The sequence below is a fragment of the Corythoichthys intestinalis genome, chromosome 3, assembly GCF_030265065.1.
Source record: "Corythoichthys intestinalis isolate RoL2023-P3 chromosome 3, ASM3026506v1, whole genome shotgun sequence".
NCBI classification, from domain to species: domain Eukaryota; kingdom Metazoa; phylum Chordata; class Actinopteri; order Syngnathiformes; family Syngnathidae; genus Corythoichthys; species Corythoichthys intestinalis.
In genome coordinates this window covers 65,088,623-65,103,986 of record NC_080397.1, presented here as the reverse complement: position 1 = coordinate 65,103,986, position 15,364 = coordinate 65,088,623, and the positions used below count along the sequence as shown (strand labels likewise).

General features: G+C 43.6%; 1 protein-coding gene across 1 annotated transcript in view; it reads right to left on the bottom strand.

Moving 5' to 3' along the window:
• The window catches only part of LOC130912859 (CAP-Gly domain-containing linker protein 1-like), a 53,339-nt gene that overhangs the window by 19,672 nt on the left and 18,303 nt on the right, over positions 1-15,364 (bottom strand). Inside the window, exons 6-14 of the mRNA XM_057830947.1 lie at positions 12,889-13,086; positions 11,431-11,522; positions 8,176-8,236; positions 4,417-4,521; positions 1,048-1,752; positions 832-951; positions 664-721; positions 453-600; positions 202-346 (exon numbers count right to left, since the gene is read on the bottom strand). Of these exons, the coding sequence (XP_057686930.1) occupies positions 202-346; positions 453-600; positions 664-721; positions 832-951; positions 1,048-1,752; positions 4,417-4,521; positions 8,176-8,236; positions 11,431-11,522; positions 12,889-13,086 (1,632 nt within the window). The remainder of the gene's footprint in view (positions 1-201; positions 347-452; positions 601-663; positions 722-831; positions 952-1,047; positions 1,753-4,416; positions 4,522-8,175; positions 8,237-11,430; positions 11,523-12,888; positions 13,087-15,364) is intronic.

The window sequence follows — 15,364 nt, the reverse complement described above, 5'->3', positions numbered from 1 at the left end:
TCCTTTCCATTATAGCGATGGCCCTATTCACCGCTCTGATGACAGGAAGTGCCCTGTGAAATGCCAGAAAATCAACAGAAAGTGACCGCCAAATTCCTCAAAATCGACAGGAAGATACTCGATATAACAACCATCACGGCAAAGCTACCATTCAAATTGCATTTTCTAGTTAAAATGAGCCCCCTGCGATTGACTCCTAACCAGTGTTGCTATTTTCTCCTGGAGAGTTTTGGTTTGAGCGTCGTGGCCGTCTCGTGCCGCTCGCAGCTCCTGCTCACGTTGCTCATTGGAGTTGGCCAGCTTTTTCTTTTCCTCGGCCAACTGACTCTGCAACTCCTCCAACTTCCTGAGCGAGGTGAGGGAAGGCGGACGTACAGAGACGTTGTTCAAAGCCAGAAAATAGTACAAAGACAGTGGGTTACACATCCGTCAACCCTAACCCAACTTCACACCTTTCTTTGTCTTGGAGATTTTTGTTGAGCCGCAGCGAATTGTCCCCGGATGCCGTCACCATGTCAGCCATGTCTTTCTCCAATTTGTTCTTGTCTTCAGCCAGCTGACGCAGCTTCTCGTCCGTGGCTGCCAGCTTCCTCTCTAGTCCTGAAGAGGCAGAAAAACGTCGTGTGATGTAACAGGCTGAGGAGCAAAGAAATGATCATTTACCTTGCATAGCTTCTGCAGATTTGATCTGCTCCCGTGTACTCGCAGACAACTTCTGCTTCTGTAAGAAGGCAAAATAACCATTCAAATTGGAAGGTGCGCATTGTTCCGCTCACTTTTATTTACGTTAGATGAATCAACGATCTGCATCCTGAAAGTCAAACTACTCACCAGGTCTTCTAGGTCCTGCTCCATAGTTTGGTTTTTCTGCTCCGCACTGCTTAAACTTTGCTGGAGTGAAAGGATTTTATTTTCCCTGCCCTCCAACAGTGAGCTCAGTTCACCAACTAACTTTGAAGGAAAAACACCACATGGCATATAAAATAAAGGATTCATTGGAAGCCATCATCTGTTCTATTCGTACTACCGGTCGTGGTGTAAACTCACTTCAGTACTCTGTACGTTGATTTGGTCGTGTAGATCTTCTAACGGCACCTTGGGGTCACAACACAAAGCGCGAACAATACGCACCACCGTCTCCTTGGTTTCTCGATCGTCCCGGGCCTGGCGCGCCAGTCGAGCTCCCTCCTCCTCCAGCTCCTTCGCCTTGAGCTCGGCGGCGTGGAGCTTTCCCAGGACGTCCTCCATCTCCACCAGGTGGCGATTCTCCGCTTTGTCCACGCCCGAGCGCAGCGCGTCGTCCAGGCGTTCCTTGTCTTCCGCGAGGGTGGCCAGCCGCTCTCTCAGGCCGGCCGTCTCCCGAGCGTGCGCGACGGCGGCTTCTTCCGCCGCAGTCTCGTACTCTCTCTTGATCCTCTCCAGGATTTCCGCCTTGTCCTCGTCCGCCCGGCACAGGCGCATGCGCAGCTGCTCGTTGTCGCCGGACAGCCTGACCTCGGAGGCCCGGAGCTGGGCGCACGCCTTCTCCCGGGACTCCATCTTCTCCCGAAGCTCGGCCACCTCCTCTCGCCGCTCCGTTTCCAGCGAAGCCAGTCGGTCCCTCAGAGCGGCCATCTCCTCCAGGAGCGGAGAGACGCCGTCGGGGTCGTCCGAGGATCGGAGACGGAGCTGCAAGTCGGCCGCCTCCCGGGTGCGAAGCGAGAGGTCCCGCTCCAGCTCCATGATACGGGATCGTTCCGACACGGTGGCGACCTTGAAAAGCAGACGTCTTTACGTTCAGAGGACGATTTATCGACCTGAAAGCCAGTACGGACCGACATTAAACTTATCGCTGGGCATTTAGAGTTTAGAATACCGGACCTTTTTCATTTAGAAAGGCCGTAGACCAGGAAAGCTGAAAAAAAAAAATCATCTTTCCCAACCCCATTCTGTGACATTTAAAGGTAAACCATTTCAGGGTGATAGCAAGTCCCCCCCTTAAAGGGCAAGACACCTTAGTATAACTAGACGCTTGCTCCAAGTATTTGAGTATCAAATCGCAAATTAGGAAGAGAATCACCCATACAGTGACACTAGGTATGCCCGTATCTTTCATGCCACTGGGAGTATACTGTAGTCCCCATTTTGACAGCAATCAATGTTAATCTTGTAATTGCCGTTCAGCTGATGAGATGAACGCGACAGTTTCTATCACGTCTTCACAATGTGCTACATGTTCACGTCGTACACGGCCTGCGTCGTAGCGGTGCTCGGGTCGCGTCACTCAGGAGAGATGTGCAGCGCCAGCCCCCGCTTCGCCATCCTTACTGGTGTTAGGATGCACTTCAAGCGATGCCGCACTCGCTCCATCTCGCTTTTTTTGGGAAACATACGGTACAATTTTTTTTCTTATCTTGGCAAAGTTGCCTTTAAAGGTCTGTGCTGAGTGTAAAGATACACGATAATATCGGTCACCGATAATTATCGGCCAATAATGGCAATTATGACGTCACACAAATAATCCAGATAATATTAAAATTCAACCGATAATGCAATCCGATAATTATATACTTGATTTAGCCTCCAAATGTGCGCAACCGAAGAATTCAGCACGCCGCCTCCTCAACCCCTCCCCTCTCTGAAGCCTCTGAGGGAGGAGGGGGTTGAAGAGGCGGAGTTACACGACAAGAAGTAGTTGAATATTATGGCGGCTGTAAAAAAACGACGCTCTCGCCATCTGCGACACATGTACCGCAGAAGTTCCACGAGGCGGAAAGAAAGCGTCCTCATTCAAGACCACTCACCCAGCAGCCATTTAAAACTGCATCACAAAGATTTTTGGAACAAATACGAGGCTGCTGCTAGCGGGAATGCTAAAGCTATTGTAAACACAAACTAAGTTAAACTACAGGGCTTGTGACGGTACAAAGTCGGGCTGTTTGGAAATGCAGCCCGAGGCGGGTGGTAAATTCGCATTTAAGGCTAAACACCGGCACGACTGGCCGGTCCGGCAGGCCGCCGCCTCGCCGTAGGCCGGGGCGGGCAGATTATCCGGTACGAACGTAGCTGCCGCCGCCGAGACAACACACAATTTTTTTTTTACCGAAATGACCCGAGAACCAAAGCCCTGGATAAGGAAATAATGCAGTTTATACGACCACCACTATTCATGAAAAACATGCCAATCACATTTTTTGACCACAGACATTTGGACAAGTGATGTCCAGTAAGCCAGCAAGCTTATCATGACGGCACAGTGGTTAGATGATCATTTAAACATGGAGAAAACGAAGTCAGCCAGTCAATAATGCATTCAGTATGTAAAATGACGAGCGGTCCGATGACTTTGTAACGCTGCCTTTATTTTCGGCTTAACAAAACTTAGGCACAAAACACGCACGCGGATGCGAGCTCCAACTCCGTCCAAATAGTACTGCCGTCTATCAGTTTAGCTGCAGTAAAGCAAATGTCGTGAGTGCCGCAAATGTAAACAAAGCGCTGCAGAATGACTACATGACATCTGGCTCTTTTGAGTTCATCATTTTCACAGTGTGCAACAAAGCATATAACATTAGCCATCACTTTTCAAATGATTTAACTTATTTGTCTGCTCAATTACAGTAGATAATCAAAACTTATTGGCACTTATTAACACATCAATTTAAATATGCATATTCCAGTTGTAATGAAATAATATTCTGTAGCCACAAATATTGTTCAAAATCTTCCCTTCTTCCAAGTTTTTAAAAAAAAAATTTTTAATTCAGGATTAAGTATAATAATGTATTGCTTAAAATAAGGCTGTTAAGATTATTTTCAGCTCGCTATTTTTCTTCCAAGAAATCTGAGAGAAATATACTTGAAGCGCTGGCAGATAATTTCACTTACTTCCAATAGGTTTACACTTAAAACTGACTAGTTTTAAGTAGGTGTGTTTTGCAGTGTATTAATGTTATATATGTTAGGAATGGCTTACTTTTAAAGGCATTTTTGTGCAACTTAGGTATTTACTGTGTAAGTAATTGTTGCCAAAGGTTTACCATTACACAATGTCAGACAATCTGTCATTATTTAGGTGTTGGAATTGACGAGTTGTTCATATTTTATGTCGAAAAAAAAAAGAGCAATAAATGATATTTTTGCACAGTAATATTTTCTTTTGTGTATACTTTAAAATTTTACATAAATCTTTTAATCGAATTATCGGCTTGACATTATCGGTTGGAATGAGGAGGAAATTATCGGTTGAAAAATGTATTATCGTGCATCACTAGCTGAGTGATCATCACACACTAAATGTAACTCATAGCATTAGCATTCACTTTTGCGTAGCAAGCGTCCTCTTTAAACCTGTCGCCGTCAACTACGGCTTACTGTAGTCGCGATATGTGCTCGTGCCCCCTTTTCCCCGCTCTAACACGGTGCGGTATCCATTACCCTAGTGTCTTCTAAGTCTCTTTGGAGCTTCTCAGCTTTGGTCTTTTCAAAGTGCAGGTTCTGTTCAAGCTCCTGAATGCGGACATGCTCCAACCTGGTCTGCGTCTGTTAGTAAACAGGGGGAGAGAAAAAGAAGGAAAACACACCAGTGCCATCGTCACATGCTAGACCAACACAGAAAGAAAATCAGTCAGAGGGAAGGAAGGAAGGAAGGAAGGAAGGACGGAGTATGGATGGATGGGTTGGTTGGTTGGATGACATTGGAGGAAATGGGAGGCTAGCACACAACATTCAGGTTGTACAAAGAATAAGCAGGCAGCAAAAGAGCATTTGGTGCACCTGTGCAGTTTGGATGAGCCAGTTGAAAGAAACAAAAACGTGCAAATCGTCACCTATAGATGGGGGTGTGCATGGGTAGGGTCTGATTACATGATGTGGGGGAATTTGGGGGTGTCAATCTACAGAGAGCCTACGCAACGGGAGAATTCTCGTTATTTTGGTGTTTGAACAGTGCCGATGGTTCAAACGGTTATGGCTGGGTGGTGCGCAGAAAAAACACCATTGGAGAGAAAGACATTAAAAAAAAAATTCATAGATGCTAGCTTTTGCATTACATGCAAAGCTACCATCAATGACCAACAGCAGACAACACTATCGACCACTTTGCTGCCGTGTGTATAAATGGGACTCGACGTAGTCAATGATGGAATGAGGCTCGATTCAACGGAAATCCAATTGAAACCATCCAAAAAAATCCCCATATGTCAAATCATTTAGCCAAACTCCAACAAAATGAGGAAACGCTGACCATTTTTTCTGGAGGCATTATAATATATTTGAAAGTAGGGTTTGGATTTATGCATCTTGGGGATGAAGCATCTTCTGTGGTTCCATCTACTGGACCAACATGGGAAGAAAATGACAAAAAAAACAACCAAAAAAGGAAGAGGACAAGAGGGGGAAGGTGACGATATAACATCACTTAATAGCCGGCTCAAAGTTACAGCATTAGTTGCCAGCTTGCACACAACACACGTATGTTGGACTTTTGTTTGGCGAGGGGGGTGAAGCTGCATGCGCGTTCCAAGAGTGAGTCAGAAAACTGTTAGTGCGCACATTCTAGGGAGGAAAAAGTGGATCCTAACCCTGATGCTTTGCTTTTAAAGCTCTAGTCTAGGCGGTCTCCGCTGTGGAAGTCAATGAAAAATCCTGCAATCAGATAACAGTATAATATCGCTCGGCCGAAACACATTCTTTTTTTCAAGAACGGCCATCGGCCGATATAACAAGAGAACTTGTACTCTCGTGTGACACATTAAAACTGTTCGGGTCAAAAGGACACTCAGATTCCCAATCTCCGTGTCAAGCGGCTGAACAGGACGGGTTAAAAAAATGAATTAAGAACAGGAGAATTTAAGATCATTGTTTGGGTGATGATGTTTCTTATAAAGGTCAACCGATATATTGGCTGGCCAATATATGGAGTGTCCTTAAAGATCAAGTGTTTCAATTGCAAAAATCAACCAAAAAAAAGCATATCGGCCTCTTGACATGTGCCGATTTCCGGTTTCAAGGTATACCGAGGTATGAAACCAACTTTTTTCCGTCATACCGTCCCTAAGGTATTAGCTCATTTTTATGTCCTAAAAATACATGGAGAAATCCATCGCTTGCCGGTGCAAGGCTCAACCCTCCCCCACCGGTTGTTGCTCGGTGTCAGGGAGTCAGCTGTGCTACACGAAGGCTGGAGGAGGTGAAACTTTTTCCTCCATCGAAGAAAATTTAATCGCCGGTACGGGAATACTTCGGCTACAGAAATGTTACGGACGGCCGCGGCTTAGAGGAGGAGGGCCAAAACATGTTTGCGGAGGGTGGCTGCCGAGGAGGCCAGTATGATTTCGCATTCATACAAAATGAATAAACACTATTGTGAACAATTCCCACCAGCGTGATGTGTGCGTCTAGCGGTGGTAAAACGTGGGTTTTTTTCTCTCTGGCAACTGTCTGTGTTGAAAGAGGGGTTAGAGTGTATATAATGTAAGTCATACACACGTGCTTTTTATGGAAAATAATTCTTTTTGTTCTGACGGTAATAATGTTAAGCTGTGGCTGCGGGTTTAGGCTCACCTAAACGACAGCATTTATTTCATTTAGAATATTTCACTTATTTTTTTCTTACTTATTTTTATATTCTAACATCTACGTATGTTCCAATTTGCTAATATGTTTTGAAAACTAAGAATCCTGTTCAATGGAAAAAGTTTTTTTCACCCAGATATCTCAAAGTAACACATTTTAGAGCTATAATTTCAATACCGGGAAATTTTGGCTTAACGTTATCACACCGGCATATCGGCTTGAGACAACGGCTAAATTATTTGATAAAAATTGGTTTGGCCTATGAAAATGCCGTATTGGTTTACATCTAATGGAGATATCATTTATGAGAGCCACTTTACCACATCACCACACACACACGTCATTTATTGTGAATCAGTGAAAATGGGTAGCCCAATAATTATATATAAATGAAAGCAGAATCTAGCCCAAAAAAGCCAATGACAAAAATAAGAACCGGCTCGTGATCGTGGGCAAACTCTGGATTTTGCTTCATTTGAATAAATGAACCTTGTCGGTTTATAATAAAAGAGCCCTATGAATGAAGACCAATAAAAAGCTAAAACCCAGGAGAAGGCTGTCAGTGCGCAACAGACCTAATGTACAAAAAAATCTAAATGAATGACAAATGCTTGCAATGGCCACTATTGCCTCATGCATTACAAAACAGCATCCAGGACTGACAAATTTCCGTCACGCTGACGGAGAACTCGAATCTGTGCAAATGTGCATCGAGATATCATTTAGCTTAACGGGGAGAGGTGCGGGAGCCACATTTACGGCGTCCAAAAGCTTAGGCTACTTCCAGAAACACAATTTATTAAGGCCTTTCCTCGGTCCCGACTCTGTCCGCCAAAATGGAGCCGTATCACCACGCCCGCCCCTCTGCTATTGGATGAGTTATGGACGTCATAGAAGGTTTCTATTTCTGGCCCCACGCGTGCTCAAATTCGGTCCGACGTCACCGAGCCTGAATTTCGCAGAGAACGCGCGCCCTCCCGCTTACACGATGAATGGGTTCTAGCGGCACCGTTTCACACTGGCTGGGCTGCCGCGGTCTGGGAAACTGCCTTCACTGTGACACGGGCATTTGTCAAATGGCAACCATATGCCAAATCTTGGAGTACCTAACGATTCGGTTCTCTATACGTGTGCTAACGTTGCCGTCGTCTGTTATTTCGCATCTAGTTACTATATATATGTGATCTCTACCGTAGTATAATGTGGCCGTAGTTTGTAGCAACTAGCCAGTGGGCATTGTTTGTAGCGGTAGTCGGCCGCAGTCAGGTATTATTGTTTTTTTATCTAGCGGCCTGAGGTGAACATGATATTTACTCTCGGTCCATTCCTTATTGCATCCCGAAGACCGCGCCGACTCTGTTTTAGTTCCGCTTTACCTGGTGTAATTAAATCATCAGAATTTGGATGTTTGTAAATCGTTCTCGACTCTTCCGCGGCCGAATTGCCAATAATCTAAGAATGGGAAATTTGGCACGCCTCTAATGCCGAGTGACCTCAGTCACCATACCTTCCCGCTAAAACGAAATAACTCATTTACAGTCAGAATGTACTGTATGCAATCACCCTAAAACAACAGTGGAATGTGTTGATTGCAGCCGTGCTGTCGTGTGGAGAATTTACCTCCAGGTCCCCTTTGGTGATGCACGCTTCTTCGACACGGAACTGAAGGTCCTCGACTTTCCTGTTGGGAAAAACAAATGCGATTGTTGAGAGTGGGCCGAGCTAAATTAGGGTGACCCAACATCCTCTTTTGCCCGGGCAAGTCCTCGTTTCACGTCTTCTCCCTGGTGTCCGGCCGAGTTTTAGAAATTTGTGAAAATGTCCCGTTTTTATCATTTTTCACTGGACCGATTTGAAGAGAATCCCTCCGGCCGCCGGGGGGCTGCGCATGCCTGCGTTGACGTAGCTCCTCTACTAGAAGGGGGAGAAAGAGTAGTTCTTCTTCTCGTTTTTTGTTGGCAGTTTTACCCCTTGAATCATGGGGCATTACCACCTTCTACTGGGTTGACAATTTAGCAAGAGATCCGGCAGTTAAAGACAATAAGTAGTTCTAAGAGACATGGCTCCATGTCTTGTTTTATATGTGTACAAAGAGACACAGTATATTGTATTAGTCTTGTAATTGTTCTGCATTTGTGTATTTGGTTGAATGTTAGTATTACCGTATTGGCCCGAATATAAGACGGCCCTGATTATAAGATGACCCACTCTTTTTCCAGACTCAAGTTTGAAAAAAGACTTTTTGAACCCCAAATTAATTATTATACAGAAAATAATACAGTACATCGGAAACAAATGACTATAACAAAATACAGTGGGGCAAATAAGTATTTAGTCAACCACCAATTGTGCAAGTTCTCCTACTTGAAAAAATTAGAGAGGCCTGTAATTGTCAACATGAGTAAACCTCAACCATGAGAGACAGAGTATGGGGAAAAAAACTGAAAATGACATTGTTTGATTTTTAAAGAATTTATTTTCAAATTAGAGTGGAAAATAAGTATTTGGCACCTACAAACAAGCAAGATTTCTGGCTGTCAAAGAGGTCTAACCTCTTCTAACGAGGCTCCACTCGTTACCTGTATTAATGGCACCTGTTTGAACTCATTATCGGTAGAAAAGACCCCTACCCACAACCTCAGTCAGTCACACTCCAAACTCCACTAAGGCCAAGACCAAAGAGCTGTCGAAGGACACCAGAGACAAATTTGTAGACCTGCACCAGGCTGGGAAGACTAAATCTGCAATAGGTAAAATTTTTGGTGTAAAGAAATCAACTGTGGGAGCAATTATTAGAAAATGGAAGACATACAAAACCACTGATAATCTCCCTCGATCTGGGGCTCCATGCAAGATCTCACCCCGTGGCGTCAAAATGGTAACAAGAACGGTGAGCAAAAACCCCAGAACCACACGGAGGGACCTAGTGAATGACCTACAAAGAGCTGGGACCACAGTAACAAAGGCTACTATCAGTAACACAATGCGCCGCCAGGGACTCAAAACCTGCACTGACGGTACGTGTCCCCCTGCTGAAACCAGTACATGTCCAGGACCGTCTGCGGTTCGCTAGAGAGCATTTGGATGATCCAGAATAGGACTGGGAGAATGTGTTATGGTCAGATGAAACCAAAATAGAACTTTTTGGTAGAAACACAGGTTCTCGTGTTTGGAGGAGAAAGAATACCGAATTGCATCCGAAGAACACCATACCCACTGTGAAGCATGGGGGTGGAAACGTCATGCTTTGGGGTTGTTTTTCTGCAAAGGGACCAGGACGACTGACCTGTGTAAAGGAAAGAATGAATGGGGCCATGTATCGAGAGATTTTGAGTGAAAATCTCCTTCCGTCAGCAAGGGCATTGAAGATGAGACGTGGCTGGGTCTTTTAGCATGACAATGATCCCAAACACACAGCCGGGGCAACAAAGGAGTGGCTTCTTAAGAAGCATTTCAAGGTCCTGGAGTGGCCTAGCCAGTCTCCAGATCTCAAACCCATAGAAAATCTGTGGAGGGAGTTGAAAGTCCGTGTTGCCCAACGACAGCCCCAAAACATCACTGCTCTAGAGGAGATCTGCACGGAGGAATGGGCCAAGATATCAGCAACAGTTTGGGAAGAGTTACAGAAAACGTTTGGCCTCCGTTATTGCCAACAAAGGGTACATAACAAAGTATAAAGGGTACATAACAAAATAATGAGATGAACTTTTGGTATTGACCAAATACTTATTTTCCACCATGATTTGCAAATAAATTCTTTAAAAATTAAACAATGTCTAATCTAATATCTTCAAGTGGGAGAACTTGCACAATTAGTGGTTGACTAAATACTTACTTGCCTCACTGTATTTGAGAGGAAAAGCATGTTATTTTGCCTCATTCCAATTTTAATATCTGAACATTTAAATATGTAAACTAAAGTGCAATCTCAATCGTAAATGAATGGCCTCTGGTTTTTGAAATGTAAAGAAACCAATCTATTGTGATAAAACAACAAAATTGCAATAATTGCATTAACCATAAGGAGTTCGCTTTGGCCTATGGAGTCAAATTCAGCATTCGCTTCAATGATATCTGGCGCCATCTAGCGTCATGAATGGGTATAATGTCTAGACCCCGAATATAAGGAGACTCCCGCTTTTTCCAGTCTTATTTCAATGCAAAAAACACCGTCTTATATTCGGGCCAATACGGTATATTCTCAGTAACTGCTAGTAGTAGAAGGTTTGTACTGGCGTGATCAGTAAAATCCCGTTTGGTGACGCATTGTTGCGCTGCCGATGATTGTCAACTTTTATAGCAAAGTTTGATTTTGCCTCAGCTCCGCGTAGGCATTATGGGAAATGTAGTTTTGAACTGCTGCGTTTGGAATCACGCCGGTTGAATAGTTTGTCAGTTTATTTCAGTTATTTGCCTGCAATCTAGAATGTTGAATGAGAACAATTGAGTGAGAATAACAATCTTTCAACGACAATTGTCCTGATAGTAATTTATAAAGATGTTTAGTTGGCACATAGCTTACTGTGTGTGTGTATATTGACTGGACAACATTTCCATGGGTCTGCATTTAAAAAAAAAAAATATATATATATATATATATATATATTAATCATTATTTAATTAGTTGGGGGGTTTTTTGCGTTTTATTGTTTGATTATTTTTAGGAAGAATAAAGGCTGTCGAGTAAAAAAATGTCCGTATACTATATGGCAATATATATATTTTTTTTTTTTTTAATTAAACTGAATTTTTCTATCCAGAAAGAAGAGGCAAACTTAAAATTTACTCAAGTGATATAAGCATCTTTGAGTAAAATTCAAGTATCTCGAGGGCAGGCCAAATATGGTCACCCAAAGCTCAATTGAACGTGCTTACCTTCGCTCCTCCTCCAGTTGATTGAGCAGCTCCACTTTGTCTTTATCGGCCGCCTCCACCAAAGCACGTAATTGATCCATCTTGGCCTCCATCTTCCAAAGGATGAACAAAGACACCGTAAAGCATCAATGATACTTTTGGCAACACAGACTTAAGTATAATGAGAAGCACACTGTCCTGCTTAGTTGCAAGACAAACTACTGTGCTGAAATACAATTCAACGTTCTCTCAGCGCTAACTATGTCTATTATAAGCGCATCGATCCTTTCAAATCATTCTTGTTTTCATCAACGAAGATATCGAAAAATAGAACTATGTTTTCACCACGACGAGCGAAATACGTGTCTCGGGAGACTAAAACATAACGAGACCAATCCATTTTTTGTCTGACGAGACGGCGGGATGAAAATGCCAGATCGTTTCTGTCAAATGTCGACCTTTTTCTTTTTGTACCTGGTGTCCATCAGCCTGTGTCGCAACAGTTTTCGGTTCGTGTCACGGTACCACTTTATTTGAACTCTGTGTCATCATGATGACATGACACCTGTCATGAATATGAATGAGGACTGTGTCAGAGGCCATCCAGTTTCATTTTGTAAATGATGTCACTTTTGATGCAATATTGAGTTTTTTTTTAAATGTCCCATTGAGATTAGAGTTTAGGAACTGTGTTAGGGTTTCGACACTTAATGACATCTGTCATAAGCATTCATTCCTTTATGTTCGTGACAGTGTCATGTCATAATTATGACACCGAGTTCAGATAAAGTCTGCGAGATGTGCCGCGCCCTCTTCCGTCATACTCACTGGTGTTATCAAGCTAGGCTATGCTCCAGGGTTAACATGTTTCCAAACACACGGTGAGATCAGTTTTCTTATCTTGGCAAGAGATAATATGCAATGTTGCTTTCAGTATGTGCCGAGTGATTATCACACACTAAATGTAACTCTTAGCGTTAGCATAGAAATGTCGCCCTATCCTCTGAAAACAACTTCCCTCATTTCTTCTTCGTTTTCTCCGCCGCTGCAGAATTTGCCATCAGCCTTTCCTATCCGAATATCCATCGAAGCTTTACAGAGCAAACGTGCTGGTTGCTGACGTTAACTCGGGCGGGCCGAGTCCAGTCTGCTATAAAATTTATATATATTTGTTTGTTTGACAAACGCACGCCCTTCCCTTCCTTTGAATATATCCGTGCTTGAGACCAGACAACAGCTGACACTGGCGTGTGAAATCATTGCACGGCATCTAATTAGGATTATTATGGCGATTTATTTTTGGCTCGAGTCCCACTCTTTGTGTTTGCGTGTTCACGAGGACGTTCTCGGCCTCCTACACGGACAAGACGGATGATATTCAACATTTAAAACGCTAGCTTCATCCACCGCTCAAGAGCCTGACCTCCCACAGGACAGGTGGCGAAATATTTCATGACATCAGCTTTTGGGCATCATGACCTGTTCCTGATCATCTCTGAGCAGAGTGATTTCCTGCTCCATCTCTCCGGCGTGGCTCGTGGCTTTGGCCACCTCGGCCTTCTCCATATCCCTCTCCACCATGAGCTGCTCGATGTGCTGCTGCTTCTCCTTCAGAGCCTCCTGTAAGGCGGTGGTGCCCGAGATCTTGCGGTTGTACCGTGACGATGTCTCCGTCAGCTGAGAACAGGAAAAGACGTGGTCAACGTGAAACAACCATCAAGTATAACCTATGATCACAAACCGATCGTATCAATAAAACAAAAAAACGCTCATCTTTGTCACAAATGACTATGGGCAGGACACCTAGGCTCAATTTTGAGCATGTGTTGCCAATGTGTCGCTCCTTATAGGGTTACTTGCTCAATGACATTTTGAAATATGCCAACCTCCAAATCCTTGTACTAAATGACCATTTGTTCCGTCCGTCCCGCTCGTGTTTAGCAGCAAACGTGGCGAGCGCTACGTGTCGACAAAAAGCAGACAACAGAGGACCGGGAGGCAGAGTTTTGTTTTACAAATAGAAACGGTCAATATGCGTCTGCGGGGCAGGTGCGTCAGCCCCTGAAACGATACGCCGAGCACCATTTCGCAAAGGTCAACGGCAGGTAACGGTCCGCTGATGGCTGAAAAGACCGCGGTCTCTGTTCACCAAGAGCCAACAAGAAGGAAAGAACAGCAACGGAACCCGAGTCTGGAGTGGGGCGCGTCATAAAATTGTACCTAGCATTTTTTTTGTAGGCCCAATTTGCTCTGAAATATAATCTATGTACAGTGGTAACTCTACGTACCAATATAATTTGTTCCAGGACCTGGTTTGTAAGTTGAAATTTGGGGATTTTCTCAGAAGAATAGAATTCCACAGCCCGAAAACCTTGGCATAAAAACTGCTGGTACAAAGACACATAGCAAATAAAATAAACTATTCATACAAATTGGAATAACAATAATAATAACAATTATGTAACAAAACAGCTTTTAATGGGGCGGTTGCGTTTTGCACGCTGTTTCCCAACACACCGTGTGACTGACGACAGAGTGAGAGAGGTGTGTTAGAGTTTTTACATTCACTTTCTATGTTCTGTTGTTCTTAGCATCGGCTACAGAGGACAATAGCCGTGTTGTGTTGTACAAGTTCGGAGCCAAATGATTCAAACCCTAACGAAGCTGGCGACTTCTTTCCGATGTTACAATAACTGTCACCTTAACTTATAAGCCTGGTGACCGGAGGAGGACCGTCCAGATCCTAGATATATTCCAATATTTCCATCTTCGTTTCAATGGTAAGCTTTTCCGCTTTTTTCACTACCTGAACTGACCTAGCCTGGTATACCAGACTCACCGCTGTTCCAGCTATTGAGTCTGGCCACCATTCAGTGGATAAAATTTCCAGGGCGGAGCAAGCGGAGTAGACCAATCAGCGACGGGCGGACCTGACGTTAGTAAAGCGACGAGGGACTTGCGCGCGGAAGTAGACATACGAGCAGTGTTGTTAATAACGGCGTTACAATATAACGGCGTTACTAACGGCGTTATTTTTTTCAGTAGTGGGTCATCTAATTACTTTTCTCATCTTGGCAACGCCGTTACCGTTACTGAGGACGGAAAGGCATGCGTTACTATGCGTTATTATAGTGGTCGAAAAGTCTGAGGGAGACGGACTCACCGATACGACAGAGCAGAGCAGGAGTGGGGAGGAGGCAAGAAAGTTGTGACGCCAAGCAAACGCGATGCTAGGTAGCTCCAATAATACATGTTGTAGCCGATAGCCTACAAACTACGCCCGCATGTTATGGTAGATATGGTAGACATGGTAGATATCACATATACTGTATATAGATATAACTAGATGCAAAATGACAGACACGGCACTAGATGCTTTAGTAAACAGCCGCCATCTTAAAGCAGTAGACTTTTTAGGACGGCTCTATTGTAGAGAACCTTCCTAGCGAACCTAAGTAACTTTTTATCTAAAATACTTCTAAATCAGCAAAATCTTGACTTGAATCTATCTTTAAATGATGAAACAGTTTTAAAACTTTCATATGTCGAAAGTAGAGAGAAGGGAACTAATGCAATAATGGGAGCAATTTTAACAACTTTTAACAGTTGATCCAGGGTAAAGGGTAAATTAGGGAAAAGAATTGGGCTCGGGCCAATTGTACCAAAAACCTTCACAAAAAACTTCACATAGTGTGGCCAATGTTTTTTGTTTTGTTTTGTTTTTTTTTTTTGAGGGGAAAAAAAAAAAAGTAATTATCACCAATTACTTTGCCAAGTAACTAATTACTCTTACATTCAGGTAATTGAGTTACTAACGCAATTACTTTTTGGGAGAAGTAATTTGTAACAATAATTACTTTTTTTCAGTAAGAGTAAAAACACTGCATACGAGGACAGCGGAGTTTATTCAACATGGCTAGCGCGAGACAGACTGTTGTCAATGACTTGTGTCGAT